We start from the raw sequence: 12,966 nt of genomic DNA on the forward strand, positions 1-12,966 counted from the left end.
AATGCATGGAAAGTCTTCTGTGGGCCTTGTCTGAACCTTTAACTGATACCAAAAACAGAAAATACACTATGACAAGTCCACAGACACCTGGAGGGTCAGGCCTAGAACGCTTACCTTCAAAGTGCAAATTTTAACAATGGAATGTTTTAGCAGGGACATTAAGGACAACCCTCCAACTTTTTCTTGATAAAATGAAACAAGATGTTCAGGAAGTATTGTTTCCTGGCCAAAGTTATTTCAGTTTCATGGTAAAACAAAAAAGTATTTAACCAAAAATATCACCCACTCTTTCACATACACAGAACTATTCTTAGGGGGTGTGTGTGTGGGGGGGAGAAAAAGCCCTTACCTATGTATCACCTAATGCAACTTATATTTAGAACTAAAGTTCTTTGAATCCACTACATTAAATACCAACTTGTACCTCCCTTTGCCCCTCCCTCTCCACCCACCTATCCCAAACACCCCCAATGAACCTAGGTATTCTAATGTCTTTGTGTTTTCTAAGCCTCATGACAAAGGCTGTTGAGTACCACCTCCACTGGAACAAAATGAACACCTAAGGTGCACTTTCTACAGCACCTTTTCTCTTCTCCACAACTTAGTGGAATCTCAATGCTCTCAAGCCTGGCTCTAGATCTCCAGGTCATCAGGCCGAGGTCGGCTGCTGGCACGGCTGCTGGCTCTGCTGGAAGGCCGCTGGTCCACAATGGCTAGTGGTTGCAGTTCATGCCCAGTAGCTAGTTTTTTAGAATTCTGGTTGTCATCAGGGAAATCAAAAGGCTGTGCATGGGAGTTGGAGATGGTGCTTCCGGCCTGCCCCATTCGATTTTGCTCTGCACTGTAATTAGCCCAGTTTTGCTCACTTGCTTGTTTGTTGTAATTGCGGCAGGAAGAATTATTTCTGTCTCCAGTAACCAGCTTGTACCCAGGAGGAGACATGGGAGAGAGGGGAGCCGTGGGTGAGGAGCAGCCATTGAAATATGCATATTTCGGAGATCCACAGTCTTTGGAGGGGCTCAGTGGACCAGTGGTAGCATGGTAAGGATCGCTCTTCCCCTTCACACGATCCTTAACACCCTTGAAGAAGACATAGAAGAGTTCGATGATGTTCAAGGCAAGAGACACCAGGGACACTACCAGCATGAAGATGATGAAGATGGTTTTCTCTGTGGGGCGAGAGAGGAAGCAGTCTACTTGATGAGGGCAGGGATCTCTTTTGCAAGTGTAAACGGCACTCAAGCTGAATCCATAGATGTACCACTGGATCAGCAAGAAGGCCACCTCGAAGACAGACTTAAAGAGGATACTGATGATGTAGGTTCGCAGCAGGCCCCCTCGCATTTTCACCTTGCCATGCTCTTCAATACCATACTTGAACTTCTTTATTTCAATCTGCTTCAAGTGCATTTCCACGTTGACACCATCCGTTTGGGCAACTTTGAGTTCCTCCTCCTTCTTGTTCAGTTTCTCTTCCTTCCGCATCACGTAGAACACATGAGCCAGGTACAAGAGTGTGGGAACAGACACAAATATGATCTGCAGGACCCAGAAGCGTACATGAGAGATGGGGAAGGATTTGTCGTAGCAGACATTTTCACAACCAGGTTGTTGAGTGTTACAACGAAAGGCAGACTGCTCATCACCCCAGGCCGACTCAACTGCTGTCCCCAGTAGCAGAATTCGGAAAATGAAAAGGACAGACAGCCACACCTTCCCTCCAGCGGTAGAATAGGCTTGAACCTTGTCAAGGAGTTTGCCTAAGGCACTCCAGTCACCCATGTTGCCTGGGCACCACCTAAAAAGAAACAAGACAACTAAATGATCACGGACTACAAATTATTAGTTAAAATGTACAGATGTTTCCAGTCAACAGTCAAAATACTATAAAAGGTCTCATATCCTTCTATCACTTTTCAAAAAAAAAAAAAAGTGCAAACTCTTCCTATCCCATTTTTCCCTGCAAACAAATCTCACAATTTTCTTGAGATACGGTAAGTCTTAGAAGCAGAGCTGATGTGCCCAGTAAATTGCAATCTTAACTTGCAAAGATATGTTACTTGCTCAACCATGTGACTTGAGAAACTGTCTATGCTAAGTGCCTCTGCTTATTTTATCCATCTGATAAATGAGGGCAATTCTTGCCAGGTAGGCTTGTGTCTGGATACATGCCTAAGCAAAATGCTGAAGGATGGTATTCAAAAAGTATGGATATTTTAGAACTGGGATAAGAACACCCATGAACACACACAACCTGTTTCCAAACCTCAATCCTATTATATAGCATTTTATTCCTAATTATACTCTGAACTGTTTCACCTTGCTATTTCAATTGTATTTTGTGCATATTCTATATTATGGTCATCTATACTGCTGTTTCTTCTTAAGCAGTGACTTATGTGGTTCAGAAGTCTGTCTTCTGCCCAGAGAAAAATATGTTGTACTAAAATTCACCATTTTGACATAATGTGTCATTATGTGCAGGAAACTACTTTCAAAACAAGCGAAGATTAAATGCACATCACATTTCTTTTTTTACAAAAAAATTTGTTTATTTTAGAGAAAGAGTGCTTGTGCGCGCGAGTTGGGGGAGCAGAGGGAAAGAATCTTCAAACAGACTCCCACTGAGTGTGGAGCTCCACATGGGGCTTGACCTCATCACCCATGAGATCATGACCACAGCTGAAACCAAGAGCCAGAGGTCTAATCAACTGAGCCACCCAGGCACCCCCGCACATCACATTTCAAGTAAAAGTTCAATTTGTCGCAATACTAATTATAGCCTAAGGGGCGGGGGGGGGGGTGGTGGACACCATTTTAAAAGTGTTATCTCTAGCAAAAATGATTGGTTTTTCATCTTTTGATTGCTGTATACTTTCAAGTTCCCTTATCAGGCTTTGGGACCCTCATCCTATAGACTAGATTTAATTTTTCTATCAATACCTAGATATCTTAAGCCTAGGACTTCCCCATTGCTGGGGATGAGAAATGGACCGAAGTCTGTGGAGATGACATGGATCTCAAAAGTTATTTAGCTAATTCAATTCATACTTCTAACGCCAATAGTTCACTTAACTGATGAAAGTGGAGCTCTTTTTTTTTTTTTTTAAGATTTTATTTATTTGTTTGGCAGAGAGAGATATAGCAAGAGAGGGAACACAAGCAGGGGGAGTGGGAGAGGGAGAAGCAGGCTTCCCACGGAGCAGGGAGCCCGATGCGGGACTCGATCCCAGCACCCTGGGATCATGACCTGAGCCTAAAGCAGACGCTTAACGACTGAGCCACCCAGGCACCCCGAAAGTGGAGCTCTTAAAGGTATAGGAAATATTCGGCTATCAGTAGAGCCACAAGGAGAATTATGATCCCAAGGCTAGGATTTCCAATGCACCACACTGGTTTTAAAATTATAGTAAAGCTGGATTAAGGCTAGAAATGTTTTCATGCTTTGATACAATCTTAGCAAGGGCTGAGAGCTGGGAATAAATGAGTGACATTACATGTGGCAGGCATAGAGAATATAGTTTAATTTTCAGAGAGTAGTAAGTAGAGAGTAAAAAAAGGATGAAGAGGTCAAAGATTATTTAATAATCAAAAACAAGCAAAGCAAAGCCTTTCCAGGAGCTTAGTAATGAAATTTTAAATAGTGCAACTGAAAGTAGGATTATACAGGCTTCTTGGAAATATGTTCATTATCTGAATACGAAAGTTTCTCATCTGGTATTGAATTATGAGCCACCTTCCACTTGTAGGAAGTAAATGAAATCCAAGGGAGTCTTCTTCCCCACCATGCAACATTACATTGCTGTTTAATGCCTGCACCTCTGGGCTACAGGGGCCAGAAAAAATTAAATGGAAATCTGGCCTGGGATTTCCTGGATGGAACAAAGAGATGGCTGATCCATAATGTGAAACTATGTACCAGCTATCTAAATCTAAGTTGATGGGTGTCTTTGATGGCAACCCAAAGACTGGTGCCAAGGAATGCTAAGGGAAGAGTGGGAGGTAGGTGGGCAGGTCACAGAAATAATGCTTTTCCAGTGGTCATAAAAAAGGGAGCTTCCCTTCCACTTTTGGGAAGGACCATTTTAGATTCTGAAGTGACATGTTAGACAGTGAAACTGATATATAAAAAGAGCAAAGAACAAAAGAACAAAGGGAAAAAAGAACAAAGGCTTTTAAGGTTGACAAAGAGAGTTAAAGAGTCAAGGGAAGGCTCAAAGTGATAGGGAGTAATTTAGCTTTGAGGGACAGTTTGATGGTGAGAGAACATAAAAGAAAAAACCTACAATTTAGCAGAAAATACTACCCTGGGAATGAAGAAGTACAGTCCATGAGGGTCAAACAAACATAACAGAATTTTTGGAGCTCTATCAGTAGATAGTTTCTATGTGATGATGTGTAAATTGGCCTTAATTCTGTTTTCAGAGAATTACAATATTTTGCCAGTGTCATCTGCTTTTGCTCAATACTCCAATTGCCGGGAGGGAAGTGGGACGGTGAAATCAACTCTAAAATGATAAACTGTCTGCATACATCTCATCAAATTCACTCAATGATCGAGCTCAAGACAAATTTAACATGTTTAGATATATTACCGGGCATACTGAGAAGTCATTTTGGTCAGTGTTTCATCATTATTCAAGGCTCAAAGTTAAAATAGGATTATGTAGACGCTTGTGGCAATTAATGACTAAGCTTCGGTACATTCTATGGAAAATAAAACTTGACTTTCATCCAATTCTGAGATTCCCAAAAATGCCCCACAGTGCCAAAGTATGTGAATTGGGTCACTGAGCAGTTCACTAGGTAGTATTCTTTATTAATACACCAGCAATTTAATTGCAAAGTTGTCTTTTCTTTAAGCACCCACAGAGTTGTCATTTGCATTAATGAGTTATACTCTTTCATCTGAATGAGATGAATTGTCCAATTAGACACCTGGTATCCTGTAACCAGTCATTACCACTATCATAGAGACCATCAGATAATGTTTAATGTGATGGTTTATAATGCTTGTGATTTTCAAGGAGAGGTAACAAAAATAGTTACCTTTTCTGGGTAGGTGTTCCCTTTGTTCTGAGTCAAAAGTTCTATCAACTAGTTGACCCTCCCACACCCCATTAGTATTTTCATTTTTCCAAGTCTTAGTCAAAAAATTAATGTCTTTTTATAAATAATAGGCATAATTATATGTTCACAGAATCTCTGGCATTGATTTACACACTACAGCCCTCATTCATATTCACCAGCATTAAGACAGGTCTATTTTTTATATGATACACAAGAAAAGCACAGCAGTGGAGGCAGCTGAATGTTCATCATATATATTCATGCCTCTACCTCTAGGTTCCCAGGTTGGAACTTTCTAAGTAGGATAAGTAAGGTCTCCGTTAAGGAGTTATGCAAATGATTGACAGCAGTTGGAGCATCCTTCTTCTGTCCTCTGTGTACCATATTAGGTCACATTTTCCTTTGCTCTTTATGGCCCTCTAGTCTAGAGGCCAAAAGCCACAGATATCCAAGCATGACCACCTCTCCAGTGGTTCCCGAACCACACCACAATCATTTGGTAGCATTTGTTAAAAACATACATTCCTGGCACTCACCAGCCTGACTAATCTGATTTGGGGGGGTGGGGGGAGAGTGCTGGGATATTAGTTTGTCTCTTTTCTCTTTTTTAAACAAATGCACCAGGTGATTCTGAAGTCTCAGGCCAGGAGGCAAGCCAAGGGTTCCTTGACATTTTCGGTGCTCTCTTTTTCAAAATATTTAGGACTGGGGAAATGCCAGGAGAGCAGAAAGGGACAGAGAGTACCTAAAAAGGCAAAAGGGGTGGCCCAGGATCAGGAGCAGAGGCTCACCGGGTGCCTGGGAATGAAGCTCACCCTTCACAGCACCACCTTGTGTCACTCCACTTCCATCTGACGTGCCCCAAGTGCACAAGGATTCAAACACCTTATTTAAAATGAAAAAAGTCTTCAATTTTAAATTACCTTTTTTTTTTTAAAGATTTTATTTATTTATTCATGAGAGACAGAGAGAGAGAGGCAGAGGGAGAAGCAGGCTCCCAGGCAGCAGGGAGCCCGATGCAGGATTCGATCCCAAGACCCTGGGACCATGACCTGAGCTGAAGGCAGACGCTTAACCATCTGAGCCACCTTTTGACTGTCCCTTTTGCCAGAGCAAATCACCATGCCAAAGCTGTAGTCAAGTCATTTCATGTCATTAATATACTAAGAATTGTTAGGAAAACTAGAAAGTATTTTAATTTCAATTTTAAAGAATTTCCCAAATGACAGCTGTAATGAGCTTGGAGCAGGGACTTAAAAATGGCAAATGGGATTGTTAAAAACTAACGTGAGACATGACACCTATCACCTTTTTTATGACTGAAAGTAAGCACTTAGAGAAGATGAAGAAAAAAATAAAATCACGAGGGCTAAAAATGTGTAAGAAAATGACTATGTAAGTTCCTCATAAAAATCATTAAATAGATCTATCTGGGGAAAAGTGTAATGCTATGTGTTAAACATACTACAACCAAAAAAATTTTAAGCCCCTAAGCTAAAATGTAAACCTCCTAATGTTTTTCTTGAACTTTTATAAGAACCCCTGTCCCTTGCAGTAAATGTCTTTGAGGGGGCTCAGTCAAGACCATTCCTCTACAGTTACAATGGCCAGATGTTCCTTGGTAATATTCACATCCACACATAATTAACATAACCCACATTCATTCTGTCAGCAAATACTATAGGCTTTATCTTCCTCCAAAACCCAGACTGACGAATCTCTCCACCACCCCTGCTCCTAGCCCCATCTTGGCCATCATCACCTCCTCAGGTTTCAGGTCACTGGCCTAGTCACCCTGCTCGCCAAACCATTCTCCTCCAAGAGTCAACCTCAAGAATGAACACTCAAGCTCGGCTCTGTCTCTGTGGTTCACTTCCTCACTTCTGTAGGTCTCCACTCTGGTCTCACTTCATCAGCCAGCCCTCTGGTCCGCTCACTTCCTAGTCCCTTTGTCCTGTTTTTTGTTTGTTTGTTTTGTTTCTTTTTAATGGTCTTTAGCTGTACTTAACGTATTACATATATTTACCTGTTTGTTGTTTGTCTCCCTCCATGGCAAGGACTTAGTACTATCTGCTTTCCTCCACTACAATGTGAGCTCCTCGAGGACGTGTCTTTGTCCACGGCTGTAACCACAGTACTTAAGAGTCAGAGATACTAAATATCTATTAAATGAATTAAAGGAGGCCTGTACCAAAAAAAAAAAAAAAAAAAAAGGCACCAGGTTCCATTCATCGGTGTTGTTTACTACCTCTTTGGGATTCTCTTATGTATATCCCAAACTTCTGAAGTTTCAATTAATTAAAAAAGGGACTTTCATAGTTAAAAAAAAAAAAAAAGGACTGTCAGCATCTCCTGCTATACAGGCATTAAATTTTCAAGTGATAATTGCTAAAACAGAAAACTGTCTGTTGAAACAACATACTTCAAGTGATTCCTGAGCAGTCAGTAAGGACTGATGTAAGAAAAAAAAATGTTCTTTAACAGAGAGCTTCTTGAATTTATTACGTGACATCATAGTAATTTGGGATTCTTGCAGCACTGCGTCAGGTATCGACGATGTTTACTCAGTCTTACTATTCTGTTGTTACAGGTTAAGATTTTAAAACAACCACCCCGTGCTGTCATCCCCCCAATTCTGCAGTATTCTCACTCTGTACTATGTGATGCAATCACGGCTGAGAATAAGTAACACCCAGAGTGTCTCGCAATAGAAGAAACGGCCTGTTTAAACTTGTTTCTATTTCAAGGATGACAAATCTTGAGGTAGGCTGGGGCTCTGAAGGGTTGCTGATAGCAACCCTGGGTAACAGAACATCTCGGTGTAGTCGTCTACGCAGGCAATTAAGTGATTTGAATCGGGTACCATGGCAAATATTCCCAGTTCAAATAATACACAACCTTTTGCTTCCTTATACCTGGACTGTTACCCTAATTCTGTGGTGTGTCAAACCTACTCCATTTAAACATCTATTTACAATTCTGCCTCATGGTTCCCCGATTATCCTTAGATTCCTCTATAAAGAATGATACCATTTTATTTCCTCAGGCATATGATGCACAGCATAGAACTGCATGGTTTGTTTTTTGGGGGGTGGGAGATGGGCGAGGGGTGGGGTGGGGAGAGACTAGCCTTTCTTTCCTTGGTTCTTACCCCTGTTCATCACATAAGTCAATCTGTATCAACGTCCACAGAACAATGAGATGAGATGGATGTTGAGGAGTGAGGGACTCCAAAGATAGTATGAGGCCTACCAAAGAGAGACAACACCCCACCCCAGTTCTGCAGCCACCACTCAACTCCCCCACTAATAGAAGTGCCTCATGGTCACTTCATGGGTGCTAGAAGAAAAACCCTAAGCCAGAAGCCGCAGGCAAAAAGCCACATTCTTCTATTGTGATCTGATGAGCTTAAAAAATGTAATTTCTGTCAGTTCTTGGTGTTCCCCTCCACTCACCTGCAAATTGACTATTTTTATTGAACAGCCTGGTTATTTTCTCATCATGTAAACACACCATTAGGGTACTCACAAGTGTATTGATTAAGAACAGTCTATTTTCTTCAGTGAGCACTGAATAAGATAACTCATGTACTTGGAGTTCTTATAAGAGCTCAATGAAGTTTAGCTATTATTCTTTAAAAGATCTTTAGATATAGATACAGGTCATGTATTTTCTTATCTTGGAATATTTAGCAAAACAGCAACTAGGAAATGATTAACCTTTTCCTAATGGTAATCAAAATTAGTTTTCAAGACGTTCTTGTAATGAGTACAATATTGCTAATAGCAATCCCATACAGATCTGTGAGAAGGAAGAATTTACTCTTTATCAGTTGATAAGGAGAAAAAAACCTCGAAGAATGTCTGCCTGTCTTTGTTTCTATTTGAAGGCATCTTCCCCAAATCATGAAAAGAGCCATATCCTATGACATATCCAGAGACATATCTGGCTCACAGAAATTGCTAAAAAAAAACACAAAAAAACCCCACCACTCCATTTCTGTATTACTGTGAATTTTAAGCATTCCATAAAACACATTTTCTAGAAATTAATTAGAAAGCTACGGAAATTTGGATATAAAGATTACAGAAAATTTTAAGGCTAAAGCCATTGATATACATATCTCATCATGGTTTGTGTTTTCATTTTGGCAAAAGACAGGATGTACCTACATAGCCAAGTGGTGAATTTAGACAGGCTAAGTGAAGATTTTAGGTAGTTATCCCAAGGATCAAAAAATATATAATCAATCTCCCAATGAAGGAGAAACTCTGGGGATTTTTTTCTTAAACTTGACTTACCTATACTGCATATTGACCTTAATGATAAACACTAAATTAAACTACTTTTCCCTCCAGAGCTGAACTGCCATCTGTGGATAAGCTTCAACAATCTATTTAAACAACCAAGAATCTTGGAGGGAAGTCAGAACAACAGGAAAGGTGGAGTAGAAAGTATTAATCACTGGTGACTTCCCTATCATTCCCTTCCCTCTGGTATCATATATAAAAGGCTCTGAGGCTTCATACTAAGCGATACCTCTGGATATTATAAAAGAAAGGAAGGAATGCACTGTATCATGAGTTTCCATCCTTCTCTATGCAGGAATTGGAAACATCTAAGAAAACAGCTCTCAGTATCTGCAAACACACCCTTTTAGATGCTTGCTACAGAGTATCTTTGAAACCTTGTTTCCCAGAGAGGGTCAGCAATATGGGAATCAATCTTACAGTAAAGGGTGAGAAACTGAGGGGATGGGCAGCTGTGGTGATAAACTCTAAAAGGCATTAGAAAAATGTGGAACCTGTTTAAACAGTGAAGAAAGTAGGAGCACAACACTACCACTGCCATTTTCCACGCAAAGGACAGGTGACAGCTATACTCTGACTTTGGGAAGTACATATCATCACACATACACACTGCCAGGACAGAACCTACTCCTGCCATAATTCTCAATTGGCCTACCTAGAAAAATTAATTACCCTTCCCCAGAGGTGTTTTCTACCTAACCAGTTTTTTTTTCATTATTTGAGATGGAATTAATTTAATGAGATCTCTGCATTACGACAGGCTTTTATTTTCACAATCCTTGTACAAAAATAAAAATTAGGCTTCTTTAAGAAATCTCAATCTAGGGGGCGCCTGGGTGGCTCAGTTGGTTAAGCAACTACCTTCGGCTCAGGTCATGATCCTGGAGTCCCAGGATCAAGTCCCACATCGGGCTCCCTGCTCGGCAGGGAGTCTGCTTCTCCCTCTGACCCTCTTCCCTCTCACGCTCTCTATCTCTCATTCTCTCTCTCTCAAATAAATAAATAAAATCTTTAAAAAAAAAAAAGAAATCTCAATCTATTGTTCAAACTGCAACGGGGCACTTTGTGATCAAGTGTGCCCAATTTTCAAAGGGTGAGAGGAAGCATCTTTTTCTTACTAACTTGATTGGTGATACAGAAATTAAATCCACCTCCAAATAAACCCAAAGCTACCAACTATGTGTAGCTCTCCTTTTCCCACCCCCACTTTGCACTTCTGAAGAAAAACACAGGCACGCCTCAGGGTGAGGATTGAGTATGAGGCTGGTCAAGGGGAGATTATGATAAACTTTATCGGAGACGCTCAGCAAACATTTGGATGCCGAAGAGGATAGTGTGGGCAATCCGCTGCTCGGAACTCAAGGTTTGAGTTTCCGAATTCTGTACTGATTTGCCTTTGGACACGTCATTAGCTCTTCCCTCATTTCCTTACGGGTACCTCCTCCCCCCGGCTCCCCACTCCCATTCTTGGGAAGTTTTGAGAACTTCCAAGAGAGTTACAAGTGCAGTATAAGCACGGTAATTCCCAAGGTACTCAGATTGCCTTACCAACGTTGACACGGTAGGATTCAACAAGTTTAAGAGGAAAAAAAAAAGGAGGGGGGAGGGAAGGTAAATTGGATTGACACGTTTAATTAAATTAATCGTTTGCTCTTCTTTTACCATTTGGCACGAAGTCCATCTGCCCCTGCTCCTTTTCCCCCCTCCCCTTTCTTCACAGTGGCGGCCGCGGACTTCAGCTCGGTTTGACTGGTAAGGATTTCAGGGAAACGTAGCAAACCTCGACAAACCCCGCGGTCGGGCAGCGCAGGAGTCCCGGGCAAGCCCGACGGGTGCTAAGATGGCAGAGGAGCCCCGCGCCCCTCCTCCCCCCCTCCCCCCCCCCCCAGCCTCCGCATAAGCTTTCATTTTTATTTGCTTTTCAGCATTCGCCGGTGCAAATACTTCAAACCTCAGGGTCGCACCAAGAATTTAAACTAATTACTTTGGCCTGTGAAGTGTGAACAGACAAAATCCTTAGCGGGCACGAAAATGCATGGCTGCACTTCTGGCTAACAGAAGGCGTGTTACCAACAAGAGCATTTAAGAAACTGAACCTTTAACATAACAAATCAACGTAATCACTGCCTACAGGCAGCACCCAAGCACCTCCAACCCAAAGTTGCCCTACAGTTCTGAAGTCTGTTACAGGTTCGGACAGGCAGAAGAGGGGTCGGAGGGGTGGGGGGTGGCTAGCTCCCTCTAAGGCGCTGTTTAAGAAATTTTGTTTCATATTCTTTCTAAGAGTTTCAGTCTTAGGAGACGGTTTTGGAAATGCACCCTGGCATTCACTTTTGTTCTAAACGTCTCTTCCCTTCTAATGCTCTGTAAGTAACCACCACCCATTCAAGGGATTTAATCTGCTGAATTGCCAACGTGGTCGAGTAAAAAAGGTGGCTCTCCTGAGGGTCTCATGTTTCCATAGTGGTTGCTAACACAAAGTAACAACTTACTGTTGCTTTAAAAACCTCAATATTACAACTCTGATTTTTATATCTTTTTGTTTACCGGGGAAAATTCTAGGAAGGGACCACGTGGAAGTCAAGTAACCGCAAGGTCTTAACAAAGCACTTTGTTAAGAAGTTTGCTTTGCACAGCTATAGAACATCAATCAGGATTTACATATGAAAAAGCACAAAGTGTAGAACTCTATAGCAAGCAAGCTAAGCAAATTTGCACTTTGATTTTTTTGTTTTGTTGTCAGTCAAATCCCCAACCCAGGCCCCAATCATCCCCCCCCAGTTACAAAACACCTAAACTATTATCGATTACCAAAAAAAGTAAAATTATACTCTAAAATGAAGAACCAAATATCCAGTAAACTGGTGCTTTATTCTAATCGGAAAGGTTTGGATCTTATTTTACCTGTTGCATTATTGTTAGAAACATTTCAACAGTTAATACTGAAAGTTCAATTTTAAATTTAAAACTATAGACACATTTTCAAGTACATCATTCCACTTACAGTATCATATCAGAGCTACATTTAACACATTTTAAAACTTTAGACAACTTTTACGTGTAGAAAAAGAAACGAATAGGTAAAGGTTTTTTTTTTTTTTTTTTAACTTACTCTTTTTCTTAAAAGAAGTAGGCACGCCAAGTGATTGAACTCCTTGGAGGATGAAGTAAAATGAAAAAGCAAGTTCAGGCACTCAGACCTGTCTATTTAAAGTTTAAAAGTCTGCTGCTGTTTGGTACTTTCTTCACTCCTTCCCCCTAATGAAAGAAAAGTGCTGATACCTCGTAAAAGCTTTTTTCTAATTGGAGCACAGAGCTTTTAAAAGTTTCAAGCCACTGACTCAACGAGGAGGAGGGGCTGGAGAAGGGGAGGGGCAGAGGAAAGGCGGGGAGGAGAGTGGGGAGGAGGGCGGTGAACGTGGAAGGGTGGGGGAAAAAAGGCACAGAGGAATAGCCAGGTTGAGATCAAGTTGTAGTTTAAATTTGCTGACGAGAAAAATGGAATAGCATTAGAGAAGTGAATGCCACTACTTGTAGTTACTCTTTATAGATAGCAATTACTAGTTTTAGCTAGTGCTTGTTTCAC

General features: G+C 41.1%; 1 protein-coding gene across 1 annotated transcript; it reads right to left on the bottom strand.

Annotated features, from left to right (window-relative positions):
• Positions 1–412: 412 nt before the first annotated feature.
• On the bottom strand, positions 413–12,680 carry GJA1 (gap junction protein alpha 1). Its single transcript, XM_028117022.2, has 2 exons — positions 12,493–12,680; positions 413–1,798 (listed from the first exon to the last, which is right to left on the bottom strand). The coding sequence occupies exon 2, from the start codon at positions 1,780–1,782 to the stop codon at positions 634–636; it is 1,149 nt and encodes a 382-aa protein (XP_027972823.1). The 5' UTR covers positions 1,783–1,798; positions 12,493–12,680; the 3' UTR covers positions 413–633.
• Positions 12,681–12,966: the final 286 nt, after the last annotated feature.

This window comes from Eumetopias jubatus, unplaced genomic scaffold (assembly GCF_037043125.1).
Source record: "Eumetopias jubatus isolate StellerSeaLion01/CBP00866 unplaced genomic scaffold, mEumJub1_p1.0 scaffold_6, whole genome shotgun sequence".
Taxonomy (NCBI): Eukaryota; Metazoa; Chordata; class Mammalia; order Carnivora; family Otariidae; genus Eumetopias; species Eumetopias jubatus.